At 42.1% G+C, this 19,675-nt stretch overlaps 1 protein-coding gene and 1 long non-coding RNA gene across 5 annotated transcripts in view; one reads left to right on the top strand and one right to left on the bottom strand.

Annotated features, from left to right (window-relative positions):
• The window catches only part of PDGFD (platelet derived growth factor D), a 137,064-nt gene extending 127,401 nt beyond the window's left edge, over positions 1–9,663 (bottom strand). For all 4 annotated transcript variants that reach the window (XM_068181408.1, XM_068181410.1, XM_068181409.1 and 1 more), the window contains exon 1: positions 9,353–9,663. In XM_068181408.1, coding sequence (XP_068037509.1) covers positions 9,353–9,482 — 130 coding nt within the window. In that variant the 5' untranslated portion in view covers positions 9,483–9,663. The remainder of the gene's footprint in view (positions 1–9,352) is intronic.
• Positions 9,664–9,810: 147 nt separating this feature from the next.
• On the top strand, positions 9,811–11,442 carry LOC137469059 (uncharacterized). Its single transcript, XR_010996328.1, has 2 exons — positions 9,811–9,965; positions 9,996–11,442. It is a non-coding gene; the product is annotated as an uncharacterized lncRNA (long non-coding RNA).
• The last annotated feature ends 8,233 nt before the right edge of the window (positions 11,443–19,675 follow it).

Here is a 19,675-nt window from a genome sequence, read left to right as displayed (position 1 = left end):
CAAACTGCCAAACATTCAGAAACCTAACAAAGCAATGTGAATGTGGCCAATGGAGCACGGGAACAGGCTTACAGCCTAATACACAAAGGGAAACAGTGGCATAACTTTGGGGCTTTCTATCAGTTTTAAAGCAGCAAATTCCCTGTAGGCTTCTGCAAGAAGGTCTTAAACCCTTTTACTGACATCTGGATGCGTGAGTGAAATCACTCCTATCAGTGATTATCCCTGCTGTGGTATCATGATTAAGAAGCTGTGTTGGTCCATCACCACAAAGAATGCCAAGGCATTATCACCACCTACTTGCTGTTCTCACTCAGCATTACTGCCACTGGTTTGCTAAGGCAAAGGATTTATCTTTCAAGAAAACTGGCTAAAAATTAAGGGCAGAACAGTACATAGTGTTTCTAGATTCCACAGTACTTCCGGTGATCAACATTCCGTGTATCTATTTTTATTCCTTCTCTCTAACCAGTCTGGGTCTCTGCTTCATCCTCAATCCACTTTTTTTTGTGAGTCACATCAGATTAGAAATACATTCAACTATGAGAAAAATCTTTTGCAACTGATCCAAAAAGAAACAATAACAGAAACTCACATATATTACATGTGGAGCCTCTTTAAAACAAACAGAAACAATGCAAGACACTGAAAAATATGGACAGGTTTCCTCACGGTCTTGTTTAGAAATGTACTGCAGCTGAAGTCACTTGTAGGATATCCTGTGGGTGACACATAAGGTAGTCAGTATAGGAGAAAAAGAAACTGGACATTTGAATACAAGGCTTTGTTCTGCATTTTTGCTACACAATCTGTAAGTACATCAGTTACCCCTCCATCTCCATCAGTGCAAAGCATTTGTTTGGTTTGTCTCAGTGTATGGACACTAACTGAACATCCTAACTTTAAGTACGGTACACAAGCCTCTCACTACAAGAAAGAAAATGAGGTGCTGAGGCACACCCAAAGAGAAACAAAGCTCAGGAAGGGTCTGGAGCACAAATCTAAAGAGGAGTGACTAAGGAAACTGGGAAAGCCTGGAGAAGAGGGAGCTCAGGGGGACCTTATCACTCTCTACAACTCTCTGAAAGGAGGGTGTAGCCAGGTGAGGCTTGATCTCCCAAGTAACAAGCAATAGGACAAGAGCAAGTGTCATTAAGCAACACCAAGTGAGATTTTGATTGGATATTAGGAAAGATTTATTCACTGTAGGGGTTGTCACAAACACTGGAACAGGCTACTCAGGGAAGTGTTTGAGTCACTACACCTAGAGGTATTTAAAAGATGTGTCTCGATGTGACACTAAGGGATATGGTTTAGTGGTGGGCTTGGCAGTGCTATGTGGCCTCAATCTTAGGGTCTTTTTCAAATTAAACATTTATACGAATCTTTGATTGTATTACAAACTCATCACTGAATTCCTACGCATTTTATTTTATCCTGTATTAATTCATGTGAACTGTGTGTCAGTCCTTGCCACAAGAAGTGCTGATGGAAGTTTTGTCATTGATTTTAGTGCAACAAAAGTCAAGATGGTTATTTTTCAAGTTTTTCATGGACCTAGTGCTTATTAAATAGTTTTTGACATAGTCTCAACATCAAGTCCCAAGGCCCAGCAAGGCTAAAACACATTGGCATGAAGTTTGAACAGAAGGTAAAAGTGTGTCCTCCTACACCATCTCCAAATACGCAGAGCTCTAATTAACAAAGCAGAAACATGGGATGTTGGCCTTCACAGCATGGGACACAGATCAAAAAGGAAACATGAAACTGAAGATTACTCAAGTATAATAGGAAGCTTAAGATCATGGAGGATTTATTCACCACCAAAAATATTAGAGCCAAACCCAAACTCCCAAGAGAAAGTATCTCCAGTTTCACACTAAACAGGACACTTCCTTAGCTTTGTAAACAGGAGACTGATAAGAAAAAAACTGCCAAACAACTCTTTGCAATCCAGTATTTCAGCCAAGAGAACCTCACCAGAAGCAGTGATATAAGTGCTCTCTTTTATCCAAAATTTGGTATAATGTAGTCAACCTAATAAATTCAATAGCAGAATTTTGGAGGCAATTCTTGAATATAGCTTAATAAAGATTACTATATTTCCGTGCATTAGTGGGCAAAGTCTTACTACAGAGAATGCCAACACAGAGCCTTCATGGTATTTCTTAGGACTCCTTTAGTATCCTGATGTCAAATCCTTGCAGGTGCACAAAAGCCAGAGCAAGCCAGGGTAGCCCTTCTTTGGGGTTGAGAACATGCTAAAAACTTTTAAGAATTAAAATAACTGAGCTGGACTCAATGATCATTCTTGGTCCCTGCCAACTAAACATATTTTTTGATTCTGTGATAGGTGACTATCTATTTTGCTATATTAGATGGTATTCTAAAGATAAAAATGATATTTATTCTCCAAATGCATATACAAAAGACTCATGCCAACAATACATATACTTTTTTATTTTGATAGACTAAGTACAACTGACAAAAATATAGCAACAAAACCTTTAGAAAAGCCAAAGTTACATATGCCTTCTTTGCCTCAGTCTTTGTAGTAAAGACTAGTTTGCTTTGGATATCCAGCCTCCTGTGCTGGAAGAGAGGGAAAGGAAGCAGAATGAAGCCCCCACAATCGAAAAGGAAATGGTTAGTGACTTGCTACACCACTTAGACACAAGCCTATGGGGACAGATGGGATCCACTCAAGGATCCTGAGAGCTTGCAGAAGTGCTCACCAAGCCACATTCCACCATTTACTAACAGTCCTAGCAAATCTGGAAGGTCCAGTTAACTGGAGGTCAGCAAATGTGACACCCATATCCAAGAATGGCCAGAAGGAGGATACAGGGAAATACAGGGTTATCAGCCTGACCTTAGTGCAGGGGAAAGTCATGGCACAGCTCATCAATAGTGTCATCACATAGAACATGCATAACAACCAGGGGATCAGGCCCAGTCAGCATGGCTGTAGGAAAGGCAGGTCCTGATTGACCAACCTGATTTCCTTCTGTGTCCAGGTGAACCACTCAGTGGATGAGGGAAAGGCTTTGGATATTGTCTGCCTGGACTTTATGTAGTGGGTTTTCCTTGACTGGACACCAAGTGCCCATCAAGCCCACCCTTTTCAGTGGGACAAGGGAGAGAAAGTAAGATGGAAAACAACTTATTGCTTGATGTAAGGCACTTCACAAAACAAAACAAAACAAAACAAAACAAAACAAAAAAGAAGAAGAAAAAATTTGGTGTGTATAAACAAAGAGAAAAAAGTTTATTCTCTACTTTCCATCAGGGGGTGATATCCAGCCACTTCCCAGGAAGCGAAGTTGCAGCACGTGTAGTGATTGCTCTGGAAGGCAAACACTGTAAAATAACAAATATGCCCCATTCCCCTTCCCTCCTTTAGCTTTTATATCTGAGCTGATGTCATACAGAATGGAATACCCCTTTGGTTAATGTGGGACTGGTTGTGTACCCTCCCAGGACTTTTCCCACTCCCAGCCACTTGAGAGAGGCAGAATGTTAGAGAGACAGCCCTGATGCTGTGCCAGCACTGCTCAGCAGTAGCCACAACTGCTGTGTCATCAACACCTTTCTAACTAACAATGCAAACCACAGCACCATGAGAGCTGATGTGGGGAAAATTAACTCTAGCTCAACCAGTTCCAAGACACTTTAGTAAAGCTTCTGACACGATATCCCACAGAATTATCCTGCAGAAACCAGATGCTCATTGCTCGGAAAGGTGCACTTATTCCGGTATAGAAGACTGCCCTACTGTCCAAGTCCATGGAGTGGTGCTGAATGGAGCTCAGTACTGGGGCCAGTCCTGTTCAATATCTTTACTGATGCCTGGGATGAGAGGAGCAAGCCTGCAGATAAAACCAAGTTGGGCAGGAGTGTTGGCTTGCTGCAGGGTAGGAAGGTTCTGCAGAGGGATCTGGACAGGCTGGATTGATGGCCCTAGGCCAATTGTATAAGTGCTGAGTAAACAGCTGGGCTTGATGATCTTGGAGGTCTTTTGTGACCTAAACAATTCTACCATTCCTAATTTTGCAAATACTTGGTACACTTGGTTCATAAAAATATAGTTATTTTTACTCACCTCATTTACTTATAAGCTATTCGAGCTTTCTTATTACACTGTCCTGTATGACTTGAACCCCTTGACTTTAGCAGAATTATGAAGATAGTCAAAGTTGAGCACATGATGAATATTACTGCACTAATGATCCCCTGTGAATTTTTTATTTATGTCTATTCCTAGCTGTTTTATTAAACACAACATCTCTGTGGCACGACAGAACTCCCAACATTATTTTAGATTTTCAGCACTGTTCAGTTTCTACAAATCAAAGCAATACAACTGTCAAGTTTTCTCTTCCAGCCCTTTAAGAATTAGCTGGCCTAATTTAGTTTCATAGTAATACTTTAAAAAGCCCCAAATTAAAACCAAGAAGTTTCAAGAGACTGTCTGAAGAATTTATAGTGACTTACACTATGATACACATCTGCCTGATAAAACATATTTCAAGTTCCTTTGGAGAATTCTTCTATGCTGCTTGCTGCTGAGTCAGGGTTGGAATTCGCATGCAGTATGCTTTGATATTTCAGTCCAAACTGTTAATTATACAGATAAGAGACATCATCAAAGTCAGATAATTGTAGACCAAAGTGCATTACTGCAGGGAAATTGGTACAGCTTTTTTTTTTTTTTACTGATGAAGTTAAATACATATTTCTATACGAAATCTAGAAAAAAGGGAAATAAAGCCTGTAAAAAACATTTTATTTTGTCCATTTTACAGTTGACACAATTTTATGTTACCAGAGTCCTCTAAAAAAATGTATACAAGCCTATTAAAAAAGAACTCAGTAAATGCATTCCAAAAGGGATGTTCTATACCCCTAGTGATACCAGAGACATTTCACGGAATCTTGGAAACATAAAATCACAGAATCATGGAATGGTTTGGGTTGAAAGGAACCCCGAGGGTCATCTAGTTCCAAACCCCCTGCCGTGAGCAGGGACATTTTGCACTAGATCAGTTTGATGAAACCCCTTGAACAGACCTCTCTGGGCAACTTGTGCCAGGGCCCCACCACATCCACAGTAAAGAATTTCTCCTAATACCATGAAGTCAAAAGATGGCTTGGGTTGGAAGGGACCTTAAAGTATCTAATCTAAACCTGCTCTCTTTAAAAAACTAACCAAACAACCAGAAAACTACACAATGTTATCCACAACTAACATTTGTTTGGGGAGAGAATACTGCCCAAACCACCACATACTTTCTCCCATGATTAGGCATCAGCCAATACACAGAAGAAGAGGGTAGAGTTAATGGCATACATCCATTTGGATCAGGCCTTAAAGAGCCAAAAAGCTGTTGGCAGTTCCCCGGAATTATAACGTAGAGTTTTTAATTTGTATTTTGGTGGTGCACAAGCAAAGCAAAGTTTGGAATTTCCAAGTTTTTTTGGCTTCATAATGAAAACCACAAGAGCGTGGAATCTTATCACAAGTCATCTGATGTTATGGTTTCAAATCCACATCAGAAGATACTGATTCCATGGCTTTCAGTTGTTTACATACTGAAATGACCTGACACTATGCTGTCTTTTCTGTTCTGTCTTTTCTTTGAACTCTGGAGTTTGAAGCTTAAAGTATGTATGGTGATGCTTAGTCTGAAGTTACAGACTAGGCATACTTCCCTATACTATGCAGATGTTTGTTCAATAACTGATAAGAAAAAGTATGTGATGTTTCAGTTAGACATTATATAGTAAATAATATTATTTAGCACTTTTTATCTTCTACTTTTCAACTCCAAGTACACATAAACAACCGAAATAGGAAAAACAAAATATCAGATTCTTGTAATTAGGCAGTATTACCTGCATACTGCAAACTGGGAAACTGAGTCAAAATAGAACAATGGAAGCATCTGGAAGACCTCTGTGTTATTCTGATGAACTTCAAAGTACTTAACTTAATAGCATTAATAAACACTCTAAGTGAATACAAGTACTTGTGCTATAAATGTCGCTGGCACCTCCAGGACACTTTAAAAAATTGATTAGTGCTACACAGGGCTGCTGAGTCATCAATGACCGTCCTTCATCTAGGACAAGAGGATGTCTTGTAAGCAAGTTATTTATATTCTTAATATCTTCAGCAGAAAGTACAGTCTGGTTAAGTTTGGTAGTCATTAAATAGCAATTTTTATATGTGCTGCCCTCATCCATAGATTTCTTATCAGATCAACTTCAGTCTTAAGTAAGAGCAATTACAAATAGGTCAACTTCTTTTAGTCTGAAAGAAGAAAGGCAATATTGAATCATGCACACTGCAAAGGTTTGTTTTGGCCAGAAGCAAGACCAAGCCTCCATATTAAACTCTGTATGTAGTACCACTAGTTTATCCTGTTTGGTACAGGAACTCAAAGGGTTTTTTTTCTTTTAATAAAATGTGCAGGTGGTCTTGGACTTCCAAAGATATTTTATTGAAGCTGAATGGGCCTTGTCTCCTCTTCAGTATCTCTTTTAATCTCAAAACCTAATAATCATGATCATCAACATAATATTAAACTACTTTTTATCTTTGCTGTGTTTTGAGAGAGACTGTTTTAAGACATTTACCCCAATGAATTGTGTGTTTTCAGATCTCATTCTGTATTGTCCTATCTACAAATATTTACAAAGCAAAACATACTGTCTGTCTGACTGAGCAACGCAACTCACGTCTTTCATGCTGTTCCATATCATTGCTTCAGACCAAAACAACACAAAAACACCACTGTGAATTATAAAAGACAGAAATACTATTAGTGGCCTACAGCCAACTGTGGTCTAAGCATTTGCTTGTGAGCCCATCACATGCATGTAACACTTGGAATACTGCTCAAAACCTTTGATTGTACAAATATAGACCCTCAGTCAAGGAACTCAAGCAACAGTTTCATTCAAGTAAAATCAGGGGGATCAGCAGCTGATCTGCTTTAAATGTTGCAACTGCACACCAGCTCCACTGGCCACACCAGAACACACGGTCCTTTGCAGAGAAAAAGCAACAGGATTCCCAAGCAGAGGGAGAGAGCAAAGCTACAGCATGCTAGGGGTCTGCACGTAGTCTTCATCAAAGTATGTGACCTCTTCAGTACATTCATAACATCCACTCAAGAATTGCAGAAGTGTCTGACTTTAGCATGAGCACAATCACTGTAGGCTACAAGGCTCACTAGCATATGTTCCAGCAAAGATGAAAGGTAGGATGTAAATGCACATAGATCTGCCACCTTCCAACAGCCCCAGAATTAGTCCACCTGGTACCCACAAAGATCAACCACTACAAGTTACTTTGGGTAATTTTAAAGGTGCAAAGCTTAATCAAATTGTTAAAGTATCACAACTAGAAAGACAGAAATTAACTAATCATTTCAAAGGCTTGTTCTCTTCATCACTGCAAGAAGCAATTTCACCACAGGAAGTCTTCTGAGAAGTGAAACACCCATCATACTGCCATGAATATGAAAACTTTATTTATATTATGGGTTAAGGATTTCTTCATTGACTATACAGAGATGACCAGAGTAATATACATTTTGATCCTCTAAGTATGCAAGTTTTCAATGAAAAAAGTTGTGTGAAGTTTGAGCTGGATGGAAGCTTGCTTAGCTTACTTTAGAGATGGTCTCAGTTCTTCTATGAAGATGGCAGGCTAACAAGTCATGAAGCTTGATAAAACACAGAATAATTTTAAAGAAAGAAACAGAAATAACAAATATGTACTTTTATTGCAAAGACATATTTTTTTCTTTAATGAGATTAAATTTAACTTTTGTATCAGAAAGAACTGCAATTCTGTCCTGCTTCCTGACTCAACATTTCTGTTTTAAGAAAAAAATCCTCCACCTTCTCTTAAGTCCTCTTTCAGTGACAAGGAAAGGCATAAAAAATATTATTAAGTTCAATATGGCTCCAAACTTTAAACAAAAACATCTTCCTAAATCAACTGTATACCCATTACATGCATTGTATACATGATGGAAAATAAACACTGGCAAATACAGTCTTGGAAATGGCTCAAGGGCCTGGGTTTTTGAAAAGGGTTTATAAAATATATGACTGCTGTCAACTGGAAGATGTTAACTTGAACACTGATGTTAACTCTGTTCATTTGCATGGAGAACATCCTGCATTTCGCCGTCTAAGGTACACGGACACGTTCAAAGCAAGCTCTCCCATGTGAGGCTGGAACATTCCAGGCTGCTCCCTGGCCAAAGGCCCATCACTCTTTCCAAACTGAAAGTCATGGATTCTAGAGGAGAATTTCAGCAGCGCTGTTTTTATGCAGTCTCCCCGTTCACTCCTCGTGGGGCCACGGCACACGACCACGTTCACTCGAGGCACCTGCGTCCCGCACTGCTGCGCTGCAGGCCCTGGGCAGCACTTCGGCTGTCCAGGACATCCTCTGCCGGCAGCTCCTGGAGGGAACCGCACCGGAGCTCAGGCTGAAAACACTCTCTCTACGAGGCAGGCGGTGTCCGAGAGCCCGCTGCCGCTCTGATGGGTGCGCACCATCCCCGGACATCACAAGGGACGAGGCCAGTCCTGGTGGGGCAGTGCCCAGCCTTTCCAGGGCAACACCAAGTCCTGGGCTCAAGCCCTCCGCTCCAGGAAGTTCCCTATCCCGGCGAGCAGCACCGCCGACAGCCCTTACAGGAGTCGAAGGCGGCGAGGCTGTGGCAGGGCCGGGAGACGACCCCGCTCCCGCCAAGGAGCCCTAGGGCGACGGCAGCGCCCCCGACACACCGCCCCCGAGAGCCCCCGCAGCGGCGCCGGTGCGGCCGGAGACGCCACGAAGCCGCCGCTCGCCCCGCTCTGCCCCGCCGCCGGCACGTCACAGGCACACGGGGGACACGGGCCCAGGGGTGCCGAGGGACGCCCGGCGGGGCCCGCCTGGGCAGCCGGGACCGAGCGCTGTCAGGGGCAAGGTGCTCCCCGAAGCCCAGACGGGCCGCTGGGGGTACCTCCGACTCCCAGGAGACCTCCTCGAAGTTGCCCCGAGAAGTTTGGGACCGCCCGGAGGTGCAGCCGCCAGGCAGAGTCGCACCCTCAAGCCCACACCTTCCTCCTTGCACCTGGCCGCACGCTCCCGGACCGGCCGCCGGGACCGCACCCCGGAGACCGACTCCACGACCTGGCTGAGCCCCCCGGGACGGGACCCCACCCGGACCGACCCCAGTCGCCCTCTGGGCACGCGGCCCTCGGTGCCGGGACAGGGGAGCGCGCGCTTAAAGACTACCCCCGCAAAAGCAGCCCGTGGGAATAAACGAAGCAGCAGGACACCTACCATCTCGCCTGATGTTGGAAGCCCGCAGGGCTTTTATAGATCCGCTCTGGGCAGGGGCGGTGGTGCCCTGACGGCTGCAGAAGTTCGCACAGACGACGGCGTAGAGCAGGAGGAGGATGAGCAGTTGCATTGGGACCAGCTGCGAGCGGGACCGTGTCTCTGCGAAGAAACGGGCTCTCCCGCCGAGGGTGCTTCCCTCGCTCGTGTTCTCTTCCCCCTTACCGGACTTTATGATTGTTGCGGGTTGCTTGTGTGTTTGGGGGAGTTGGAGGCGGCGGAGGGGGGGAGGAGGCACAATCCCCGCAAAAAAAGCGCAAACCCCCAGAGCACGCAAAGCAGCGGTCACCTCCGCCGCGCTACTCTCCGAGCTGCCTCAAAATTTCCTGCATGCTGAACTCTCGGCTGCCCTTCTGGGCCGGCCAAACTCGGCAGAGGTGCGGAGCGCCCGGGCCGGGACCGCCGCCCACTCCCCTCGTCCAGCACGGCCGTGCCCCGTAGCAGGCGGGGGCTGCCGCAGCCGCGCTCCCCCGCGGCCGCCGCCGGGCTGCACCGCGCCTCGCACCGCCCCTGCCCGCCGCGCCGCGCCGCGGGAGCCGCCGCCGGGGTCTGCAGCGCCGGGAGCGCCCCGCTCTCCGCGCCGGAGGCCGGGGGAGGAAAGGGGGCCCGGGGGAAGGGGGCGGGAGCGGTGCCCGGGCCCTCCCTGAGCTAGCGGCCGCGCCGTCTCCACTCCGGGCAAAAAGTGGCAGGAGGGATGGTGCGAGGAGGGGGCTGTCCCCGGTGCGGAGTGAACGCCGGGCTCCCGGCGGCTGGGTAGGACGGGAGCCGTGTGCCAAGGGCTCTCCGCCAGCACAGGGGCCACGCACCCGGCGGTCCCGTCACCCTCGGGCCCGCGGTGGCCGCGTAAAAGCCTTCGCTGGGCCGAATGCCTCAAATCGCCGAGTTCTGCCAGGGCGGGTGCGGAGACTTAGTGGGACAACTGGTGAATAACCCGCAGTTGTCCCTGGGAGAAATATATGGGCTTCTCCTGTAACGCCAAGCACTGTCCAAAGCTTTTCATAAAAAGTTAGTTCTTACTAATTTAGACCCTTACTAAATTGGGTCTAGTATTAAAAGATAGTATTACTGCCTGCAAGAGTTTAGGTCTAAACCAAAAATATGTGGAGGTTGCAATCAGATTGCTAGTTTAATACTCCTTTTCTTTCCATTAGTTGCAATGAAAATAATCAAAAGAAGGATGCAAAAAAAAAAAAAAAAGAACCAAAAAAAACTCAGGTTTTAACAGTTCTCTAATAAATTTTTCCCTACTCTGTTTATTTCTTACATTTTATGCAGTCTTAGCCAGTCTAACAAACTGTTACATGCTGCCAGATCTTTAACAACATGAAACATACGTCATTAGCAGAAGAATGTCAATATGGTGCTGTATCAGGAGTCTTGGAGGAGTCCCGCTATACTGTGAGCTCTGCCTCTGACTGTGTGAAGCATTTTCTCCAAGAGTATGCTAGGATGACAATGGGACTGAAACATCTTGTATGTCTTAGGAAACCAGTAGGGTGCAATTCTGTTATGCATAATTCATGCTCCTTTATCCCTTTCATGTTCCCCAAAACTGACAGCGAACCTAATCCTGCTCCCATGTGGTAGACAATGGAAAGGCTCCAACAGTGCTTCATTTGTGAGCAGATGTGCCTATATTTTAGGTGCACATTTCAGGGGGGAACTGGGTGAACAGAGGGAAGGTGGCCAATTCAATCATCCTAATAGAAACAGAATGTCAAATAGAGGACACAGAATGAATGAGAATGGGGGAGCTTGGGAGATGTTCTCTGTTCATCTAATGTGTCTGTCTCTCTCCAGTTACCTTACAAGGAACTGCTAGAAAATGCCAATAGAATCCCTGCTCCCCAGCTCACTTCTGACTTCTACCACAACTTGTGGTGAAGTCTTGCCTTTCTTAGTGCCTTCAGGTCCTCCTTCTGTTTTAGATTCAGGATGCTGGAACCTGTAATTGGTTCTCTTTGGGGAAGTGGTCATTTTAAGCTGGAAGAGAAAGCAGGACAGATTACCTTCCAGCCAAAAGTCAGACGAAAGATGTTTTGACAGTATCTGAGCAATTGCACAATTCAGTCAAGAAATGGCAGTATTTCCCAGGCTGTTTCTCTTTCTTTATTGAAATTCATCCATATAAATTTGCTTATATAAAATTCATACATCTTCCCAAGACCTGAGTCTAGAGACAGTCTCTCTGGCCCCATGCCTCCCTGGCTGCAAAAGTCTAGCTTTAACAGAAGAGTAAAAGAGACTTTGTCTTAAACACTCCACAGCTGTTTGGCTGACATGCTCCCTGGCTTGACTATAAGAGTCTGTAAGTTTAAACTTCCTCAAGCTGACCAGGGCACAGAAGTGAGGTTTCCTCATCACTTTTTTTCCTTTTATTTTATTTTTTTTTTAAGAATGTGTACTGTTTTGGTGCATAAGATGAAATTCCAAATTCCCGTTTATGTAGCAGAGATACCTGGTTGCTTAGAGCATTCTCAAGCAAACCAGCATGAGGCCTCATAAACTAGATGATGATGGATATAGGTAAGTGTATTCCACCACCTGTGGCTTTGATGCATACTAAGAGGAGCCTTGTATAACTCGTATCATATGCTCACGGTGCATTTCTGTTTCTCCCTGTGCAAAACCTGGGATAGTGCCACTCTTTGTTCTTAAAGCAAAAAAAAAAATATTTCTGTAGCAGACAAGTCTCTTTCTCAGGTCAGGAAACAGGGAGAAACAGAAATGCACCATGAGCATATGATACGAGTTATACAAGGCTCCTCTTAGTATGCATCAAAGCCACAGGTGGTGGAATATGAATTATTGGCTCTATGAATTATCAAATATTTATTTTAGCCCTAGTATCAAAAAAACCCCAGATTTTCCAATTTGATGTACAGGTGGACAGAAAGATGTTGTGACAGAGAAGCAAAACTAACATGCATTGGTAGACTGTTAGAGGAAAGGCCTGCATTCCAATGACTGTTGCTTCAGCTTCTTAGTTCACTTTTAAAACCACTAGACCCACTAAAAGCCAGAAAAGTATCTTTATAAATAGGTGTCATATAACCCCCATCAAAGAGAGAGAAGTTTGGATTATACTCAGACGGTTTTATAAGCATATCACTGGGTCTTTACTTTCTGGCAAAAATTCTAGCACATTGGCTAATCTGCATTCTAAGTGCTTGGGATAATTTAAAGCATCAGGTGGCTTCTATAAGGGAGAGCTATAGCAAGTCATGGTTGCTGCATAAAAGAACACAGATGTATAAGTGTGATAACCTAGGTAATTATGGATTCGTCAGCTCAACTGGGACCCTAATAAAAAATTCTTCACGTGAAAGTCAATTAATAGAAATTTAAAAAAATAATATTTTCTATCAACCTTGAAGACTTTTTGAGTGGTATGCTGTTACTCTATATGGGCAGATGCTTGAAGCCTTCTGTGGCAGTATGGTGTTACTCTGTATGGATTGATGCTTCAGAATGGGGCTCCTATCAGAGGACCCTCTAGCCCAGAGGTTTTAGGCAGTTATGCTGGGGTGATTTGGAAGGTCCAGTTTCTCTCCACTGACTATGGAGACAGTACAGGGAAAAATACATCCAAAGCTATAGGATAGAATATTTAATCACTGTTGCAGAAAAATATGATGGAGGTGGATTATCAAGAAAGTCATTGGACTGTAGCCACCTCTGTTATCATTTGTTGACTGGGAGATGCTCCAGAGTCATACAGTTTGTCTATGGAGCACTGTTTGTCCAGAACGTTTGAATTATGCTGATTAAGTAGCAAAATCCAAGATCTCTGAGTTTTCTCTGGGATTCTTGAATATTTATTTAAAGACAATATCAGTTAAGAGTAGGGCCATTATGCCCCCAAAGTAAGGCAATATCCCCTTCTTCTGTTATTATTAGACTGTTGTCTCAAGTTCCTATGAATAAAGTCTTAGAAAGGATCATAATAAAGTGAGAAAGACTGAGAGGAAAACCACAGGGTTAGCTGGAGGTTGAGAAACATGCCACTCAGGGAAAAGCACAAAAAAACACAAGCTGTTTAGCTTGTCAAGGAGAAAATCAGAGGGTTCACAGCTACCTCCCAGAGGTAGGATATTGATTCTAGAAGGCTATTTTCTCTAGTGGACAATGACATATCAAGGTGAAAGCTGGAGATAGACAAATTAAGGTTAGAAGTAAAAGACATATTTTTCTCTGTGGAAAGCTATGGAAGTATCAAAGTTCTTCACCACTGAAAGTCTGAAAGGCAAGATTTGATGTTTTCCTAAAACCAGTCAAATGATTTCAAGCTGTGCTTAGGCACTCTTGGGCTCTCTTTATCACTTCTAGAAAGTCTATAAAGGCAACAGAGGCAAGCATGTTCATATATTCTATACTACAAGACACATAAAAAAAATTAAGTAATTCTGCATTTTCTTGGAAAACAACAACTAAAAAAATAAATCTCCAAGATTAATTCCAGGTACTGTGATTTTTGTTATGTAGGAGGGCAGTCAAGAGAGGGCAATGACCTCATCCCCTAGTTTATAATCTGTGACAAAGATGTAAGAATGAGTAGAGGTACATAGAGTAGGATAGAGAAACATCTCAAAATTGCAAAAATATGTCTTAAATAAGCAACTGTAACCATGATGGAAGACCAAAAGAATGTAAGGAAAATTAGACCAAAGCCATTATATGTGTGGAATTAGAACACACAGGCAGAGTCATGTGTTACTAAGAAAAATGCCCCAGGCACCGTGACATGAAGAAAAAAGTGCAGCATAGGGATCTATGGCCAGATTTACTACCTGAGCCTACAGGCAGTGATTCAACTACACACACAGAAAATCCCCAGTGAAACTGATCACTTTAGGTGACCAGCCCTATCGAACACAAGCTCAAGTGCTGCTGTCTGGTATCACTACAATGTAGCATTGATTTGTGGAACCTCATGTTAAAACACTGAACACTAGATCTGGGCCACAGACATGCAATTGGTGCTGCTTCTGCAGAAGGTTTGTCCTTCTGCAACCAGCTGTGCAAGGTCATTTGTCTGGCCCATTCTTGAGAACAGCTGCAGGCAGCTTTGATTTATCAGTCTTCTGATTTTCCTTTTTGTGCCTGCACTGCTACAGGATGCTGTGCCCTTCTCCCTTTCATATACCCGCTTCTGGTCCCAACTCTTAAATGACTTTTGCTGGCTTTATGTAAATTTCGGATAGTTTTCAACTGCAAATGTTGAGACAAATACTGCACCAACATACGCATAGGAAGGGAGAGAAAAACAATATCCCAAGCTAAATGCGCTGATATATTAAATTTTGAGAAACTGCCATAACACTCAGTCTGTCTCCCTGGTACCTAGTAACAGTTCCGATTGACATGTAGTGTGCATGTGATAGTATCAAGCTTTCAAAAACTGAATATAATCCACAGTGAAATAAGAAATGTTGCCCTCCTGAGGTTAAGTAGGATTTTAACCCCCTATTTATATTAGTGGAACCAGCATTTAGACATAAGTTCAGGTTTAAAAATATTGGACTGTGTATTCTCATAAGTTTTTCATAATAAGAAAGTAACAGCTTCAAAAAGACTGCATTTCTTCTGTAGCCATGTTCCCATATTTGTAGATTTAAAGATAAAGAGACCTTTCTGACATGACACATTTGACTTCTTGCATTAATAAGCCAAACCATTTTGCTGTCTGACTGCCTGCTTTGTTTGCTCAAAAGTGTGGCATCTTTTAGAAAAAGAAAATATAAAAACTTGATACTAAAATAGTAGGAAATCAATTTTACAGTATCTTGAGACAGCTAATCACCCACCATCAATGTTAGGTAATTCAAGTGATTAATGGCTGTTTTTAATTCTTTTTTCCCCTCTGAATCTTGTGCTGTGAATGAATAGTAATGGTTTATCAGGAACCTGTACTTGGTCTTAAATATTTGAATGTAAGTAATCTGAAACTATTGGTTTGGATTTAGTAAAAGAGCTGTCCTCAAATCCTTGTATCTTCTGCCTAACCATTATGATCAATATTTCTGTCATCAATTTCTTTACACCTGTCAAAATTATGTCAGATTTTGTTTGTCTTTGATACACTTAAGTTAGAAAACTGACATCTAAAATTTTTGAGAAATTCTAGGAATGTTTTTCTACTGGTAGTATGAGATCGCTAGGACCTGAGGTTTCAGACTTGGAATTTTTCATTATAATTCCTGCTTTCTGTCTGCATGTTGCAGATACTACTTTACAAATAAAGTAATGAGTTTTAGTAAAACAAAGAACAGTATGGTGTAGGTTCTCTGTGTGTAATAGTGCCCAGACATTCCTTCTGGACTGCTCTGTGTTCTCTCCTCTGGGGCAAGATGCATTTGCTTTCTCTTGATTTCAGCATGTTTTCAGCATGGGAATACTTTTCAAATTCTGTAAATTATTATCTTTTAAAAAACTTAGGAGATATCACCCAAGCATTGTTATAAAGACTGAAATGCATCTTGATGCTGAAGCCCGAGAGCTATAACTTGTGTCTTGGCACAACCAAGATGGCACGTGAACTTCTCGTCATCTACTGTGTTGCAGTTTGTGGTCAATTCAGAATACATGTAAGAGATCAAATATCTTCCTTTGGTGATTGAAGATTTCCCCTCAGTTTCCCAAGGCTGAAGTTCTGAGCAGCCATTGTACATATGGATCCAATGTAAATTCCTCTACACAGCCGCCCAGATAATCAGAAGTTTACTGAAATATTTTAAGGATTTTATAGGGACTGAACCTTCTAGTTATGCAAAATCCTTTCTTGTCCTCCTGACTTACAGCTTGTCTTCTTGTCTTTAATAATTTGTTAAGTTCAACAGAACATCATTGACTCATATTGTTGACAGTGTTTTAAAACTGCCAAGCCGTGATGCTGAGCGTTTTTTTTTTTTTTTTCCATTCCTTCATGGGTAATTTCATTCCTTTTTGAGGTCTAGGCACACATGTGCAGTGGACATACTTCCTAAATCTGATCATCCAAGAACCTCAGCCCTTATTTTTTTCTGTTTTTCTTTCCCACTCAAGAATTTTCCAACACCACTTCATAAATAGGGAAGATTCTGACTTGCATTGAGAAATGTGCAATGCAGAATGGAGAACCCTTTCTCCATTGCTGACCTTCTTGGTACTGAGTTTATTCATGTTGTTAGAGAGCAAACTTGTCATATTTTATCTTTATTTGCCTGTATTTCACAGACATAGCAAATGAAGCCTTTTCAGTCATTTCACAATCAATAATTTGACATCATTAAATGGAAAAATCCAGAACATAAAAGGAAAAAATGCAAAACTCTGAGGCTCAGAATTCAGAGCTTTTATCATAGACTTATAGAAGTGTTTGAGTTGGAAAGAAATATAGTGATCACATAGGGAAACCTCTCTGCTATGGGCAGGGACGTCTTTCAGTAGATCACGTTGCTCAAATCCCCATCCAACCTGACTTTCAACATTTACTGTAGTGGGATAACCAGAACTTCTTTCAGTGACCTGTTCCAGTACCTCACCACCCTCACAATGGAGAAATGCAAAACAATTATTCCCTACATCCAATCTGAACCTCTCCTCTTTTCCTTTAAAACCCTTGTCCTGTCATTCCAGGTCCTGGTAAAAAGTCTCCCTCATCTTCTCTATAAGCCTTGCTTGAATATTGAAGGAAATCAATAAGGTCGTCTCTGAGACTTTTCCAGGCTGAGTATTGCCAGCTCTGTCAGGCTTTGTCCATAGGAGAGATATACCAGCCCTTGGACCATTTTCAAGGTCCATCTCTGTACCTGCTCTAATAGGCTGCTGTCGTTTTTGCTCTGGGGCTTCCAGATCTGGATGCAGCACTTCAGCTGGGGTCTCACAAAGGGAGAACTGGGTGGGGGGAAACACCTTCCTCTTCCATTGCTGGCTATGCTTCTTTTGATGCAGCTGAGGATATGGTTGGTTTTTTGGGCCATGAGTGCACATTGACAGGTCACGTCCATTTTGTCATCACTGAGGAAAGACTTCCTTCCCAGGGTTGCTCTCAATCTATTTATTCCTCCAGTCCCTATTGATACTGGGCATTGCCCTGACCCATGTGCAGAGCCTTCCAGTCGCCCTCGTTGTTGTAAAATGTACCTCTGTAATTACAGTTTGGGTTTGTTGTTTCTAATGAAAATTGTTTTAGATCATAAGAAACCCAGAATCCATATATAACTGATTCAAAATATACAAGCAACCAGATTTTCAAATGGAATTGCTTTATAAATATTAGAGAAAGCACACAAAGCATACTTAAGATTTTTTTTTTTAACATAGGCAGTTTTTAAATCAGCTTGCTAAGAAAAAATATTGTGAATCTGCTTTGGATGGCAAGGAGAGTCTTCAACTTATCTTAGGGGCACCGGCAAGAAGGACTTACTTCTGGTTCCAGATTAGTGGGGATGCATTCAGGCTGCCCAAATCTTTCTTGAGATCAGATTGTCATACAGAGGACTTAAGTTCACAGTTTTATGCACACAACATATTAACACAAACTAGTTAATTACCTGGCACTGGTTAAGCAGAATTTATGCTGATACTGTGCTAATGACCTTGCACTATCATTAGACTAAATCAGTCTCCTGGGGGAGAACCCAACAAGGCATACTAATTCAATGCATTCCTAGGAAGTAGCATGTACAGTAAAATATATTTTGTCATTTATTGAGCTCGATTTGAATTCAAGAAGTATTAAATACCAAGTCCTCTCCAGAGATCCCTGAAATGGCAGAACAAGATAAAAACATGCAGCTGAAAAATACAAGGAAAAGAAAGATTCGAGCACACCTACAGCAATTGTGGACATTTTAAAATACTGATGTACTCAATAAACAAAGGTCAGAATAATCTGCTCTAAACATAGATTTAAAAAACAAAATTTAGAAGGGTAAACAAAACCCAGAGGGCAAAATCTGATGTAGACATGGTATATTCCATTTGCAGTCTGAGAGAAAAGCAGGTGCCACTAGAGGGTGCCTAATCTAATATGCCATTTTGATAATTAGGAAATGTTGAGTTCCCCTTGCCCTTCCCCCACCTCCACTGGCTCTCTTTTTGCCTAGTAAGACAAATGCAGATGATTAGCACAGACTTAGATATTTATCTTAAGAAAACCTAAGTAACCAATCATCTTGGTTTTTTGTTTATATTAAGAAAACCTAAGTTAGAACATTTCTGAAATATAACGCTTTATGAAATCTAATTCAGCCACCTTTTTGCATATGGAGGGCATATGTTGTAATTACTATGTGTGAAAACTACTTTTTTTAGAGGATTAAATATACGTAATGGAGATAAATCATGACATTGCAGTACAAAGGGAGATAGCCTGTAGAACCTTTACTTCATTTGTTGCAGTCCTTAAAGTCATGAAGTGAGTGGGGCAGGAGGTGGATGGAAAAACAAACTGAATCCCTGAGTCAGTTGAGTGACGTGAAAGGGTTTCTACACCCACCTATGTGTTGTTACACAGATGACACAAACCAGATTTCTCACAGCTGGTCTTCAGCTCTATGATTCTCATTTTCTGGATGCCCAGCTGGAGACAGTAGAGTCTCATTAAAAAAGTTCAGAGCATGCATAGCTGTATTTGAAGTTAACAATTGCTGTTCGCTGTTTCTTGACTATGGGTAGTTCTATATAATACCAAACATTATAAATCCTAGTGTCTGGAACTAACAGAAACTTAATCTTTCTGCATCCCAATCCCATTTGAGAAAAGGGATGATGTACTTCACTATACACTGTAGCACCCAAATTAGAGACTGGTATATGATCTGCCAAATAAAATCCTGCATCTAACCATAGCTGTCTGCTTCAGCTGTAGACATTGGGCCTGCAGATATCTGGAGGCAGTACAGGTGAATCCTGCCTTCTGTGCTGCCCTTCATTTTGGGCACTAAATGAGGTAAAGACTATAAGAAAAAATAGTCTCTGATCATGTAATTTGTTAGTTGTCTTTGTAATAGCTATACACAAGGGACCAAACTAAGTTTCCACAGAATGTTTTTTGAAAGCTTGGTGTGGCAATTTTAATAGCAGTATAATAGTTATTCAGTGGGAATGAAAAGACATCAACCTGAGACAGACACTTGGAATGTTGCATTTCAGTTCAAACAGTTAAAGTTTGAAAAGAGAACAAATTGATAATTGGTAATTTTCCAGCTCTCCCTGAGAACCTTTCATCATTTCTCAGTCCTGTGGCATGCAACAGAGCTTGCAGGTAGCCCTGTACGCCCA

The sequence above is a fragment of the Anomalospiza imberbis genome, chromosome 2 (genome assembly GCF_031753505.1).
Source record: "Anomalospiza imberbis isolate Cuckoo-Finch-1a 21T00152 chromosome 2, ASM3175350v1, whole genome shotgun sequence".
Taxonomy (NCBI): Eukaryota; Metazoa; Chordata; class Aves; order Passeriformes; family Viduidae; genus Anomalospiza; species Anomalospiza imberbis.
Note: the sequence above shows the minus strand (reverse complement) of the source record. Positions and strands in the feature narration are given on the sequence as shown.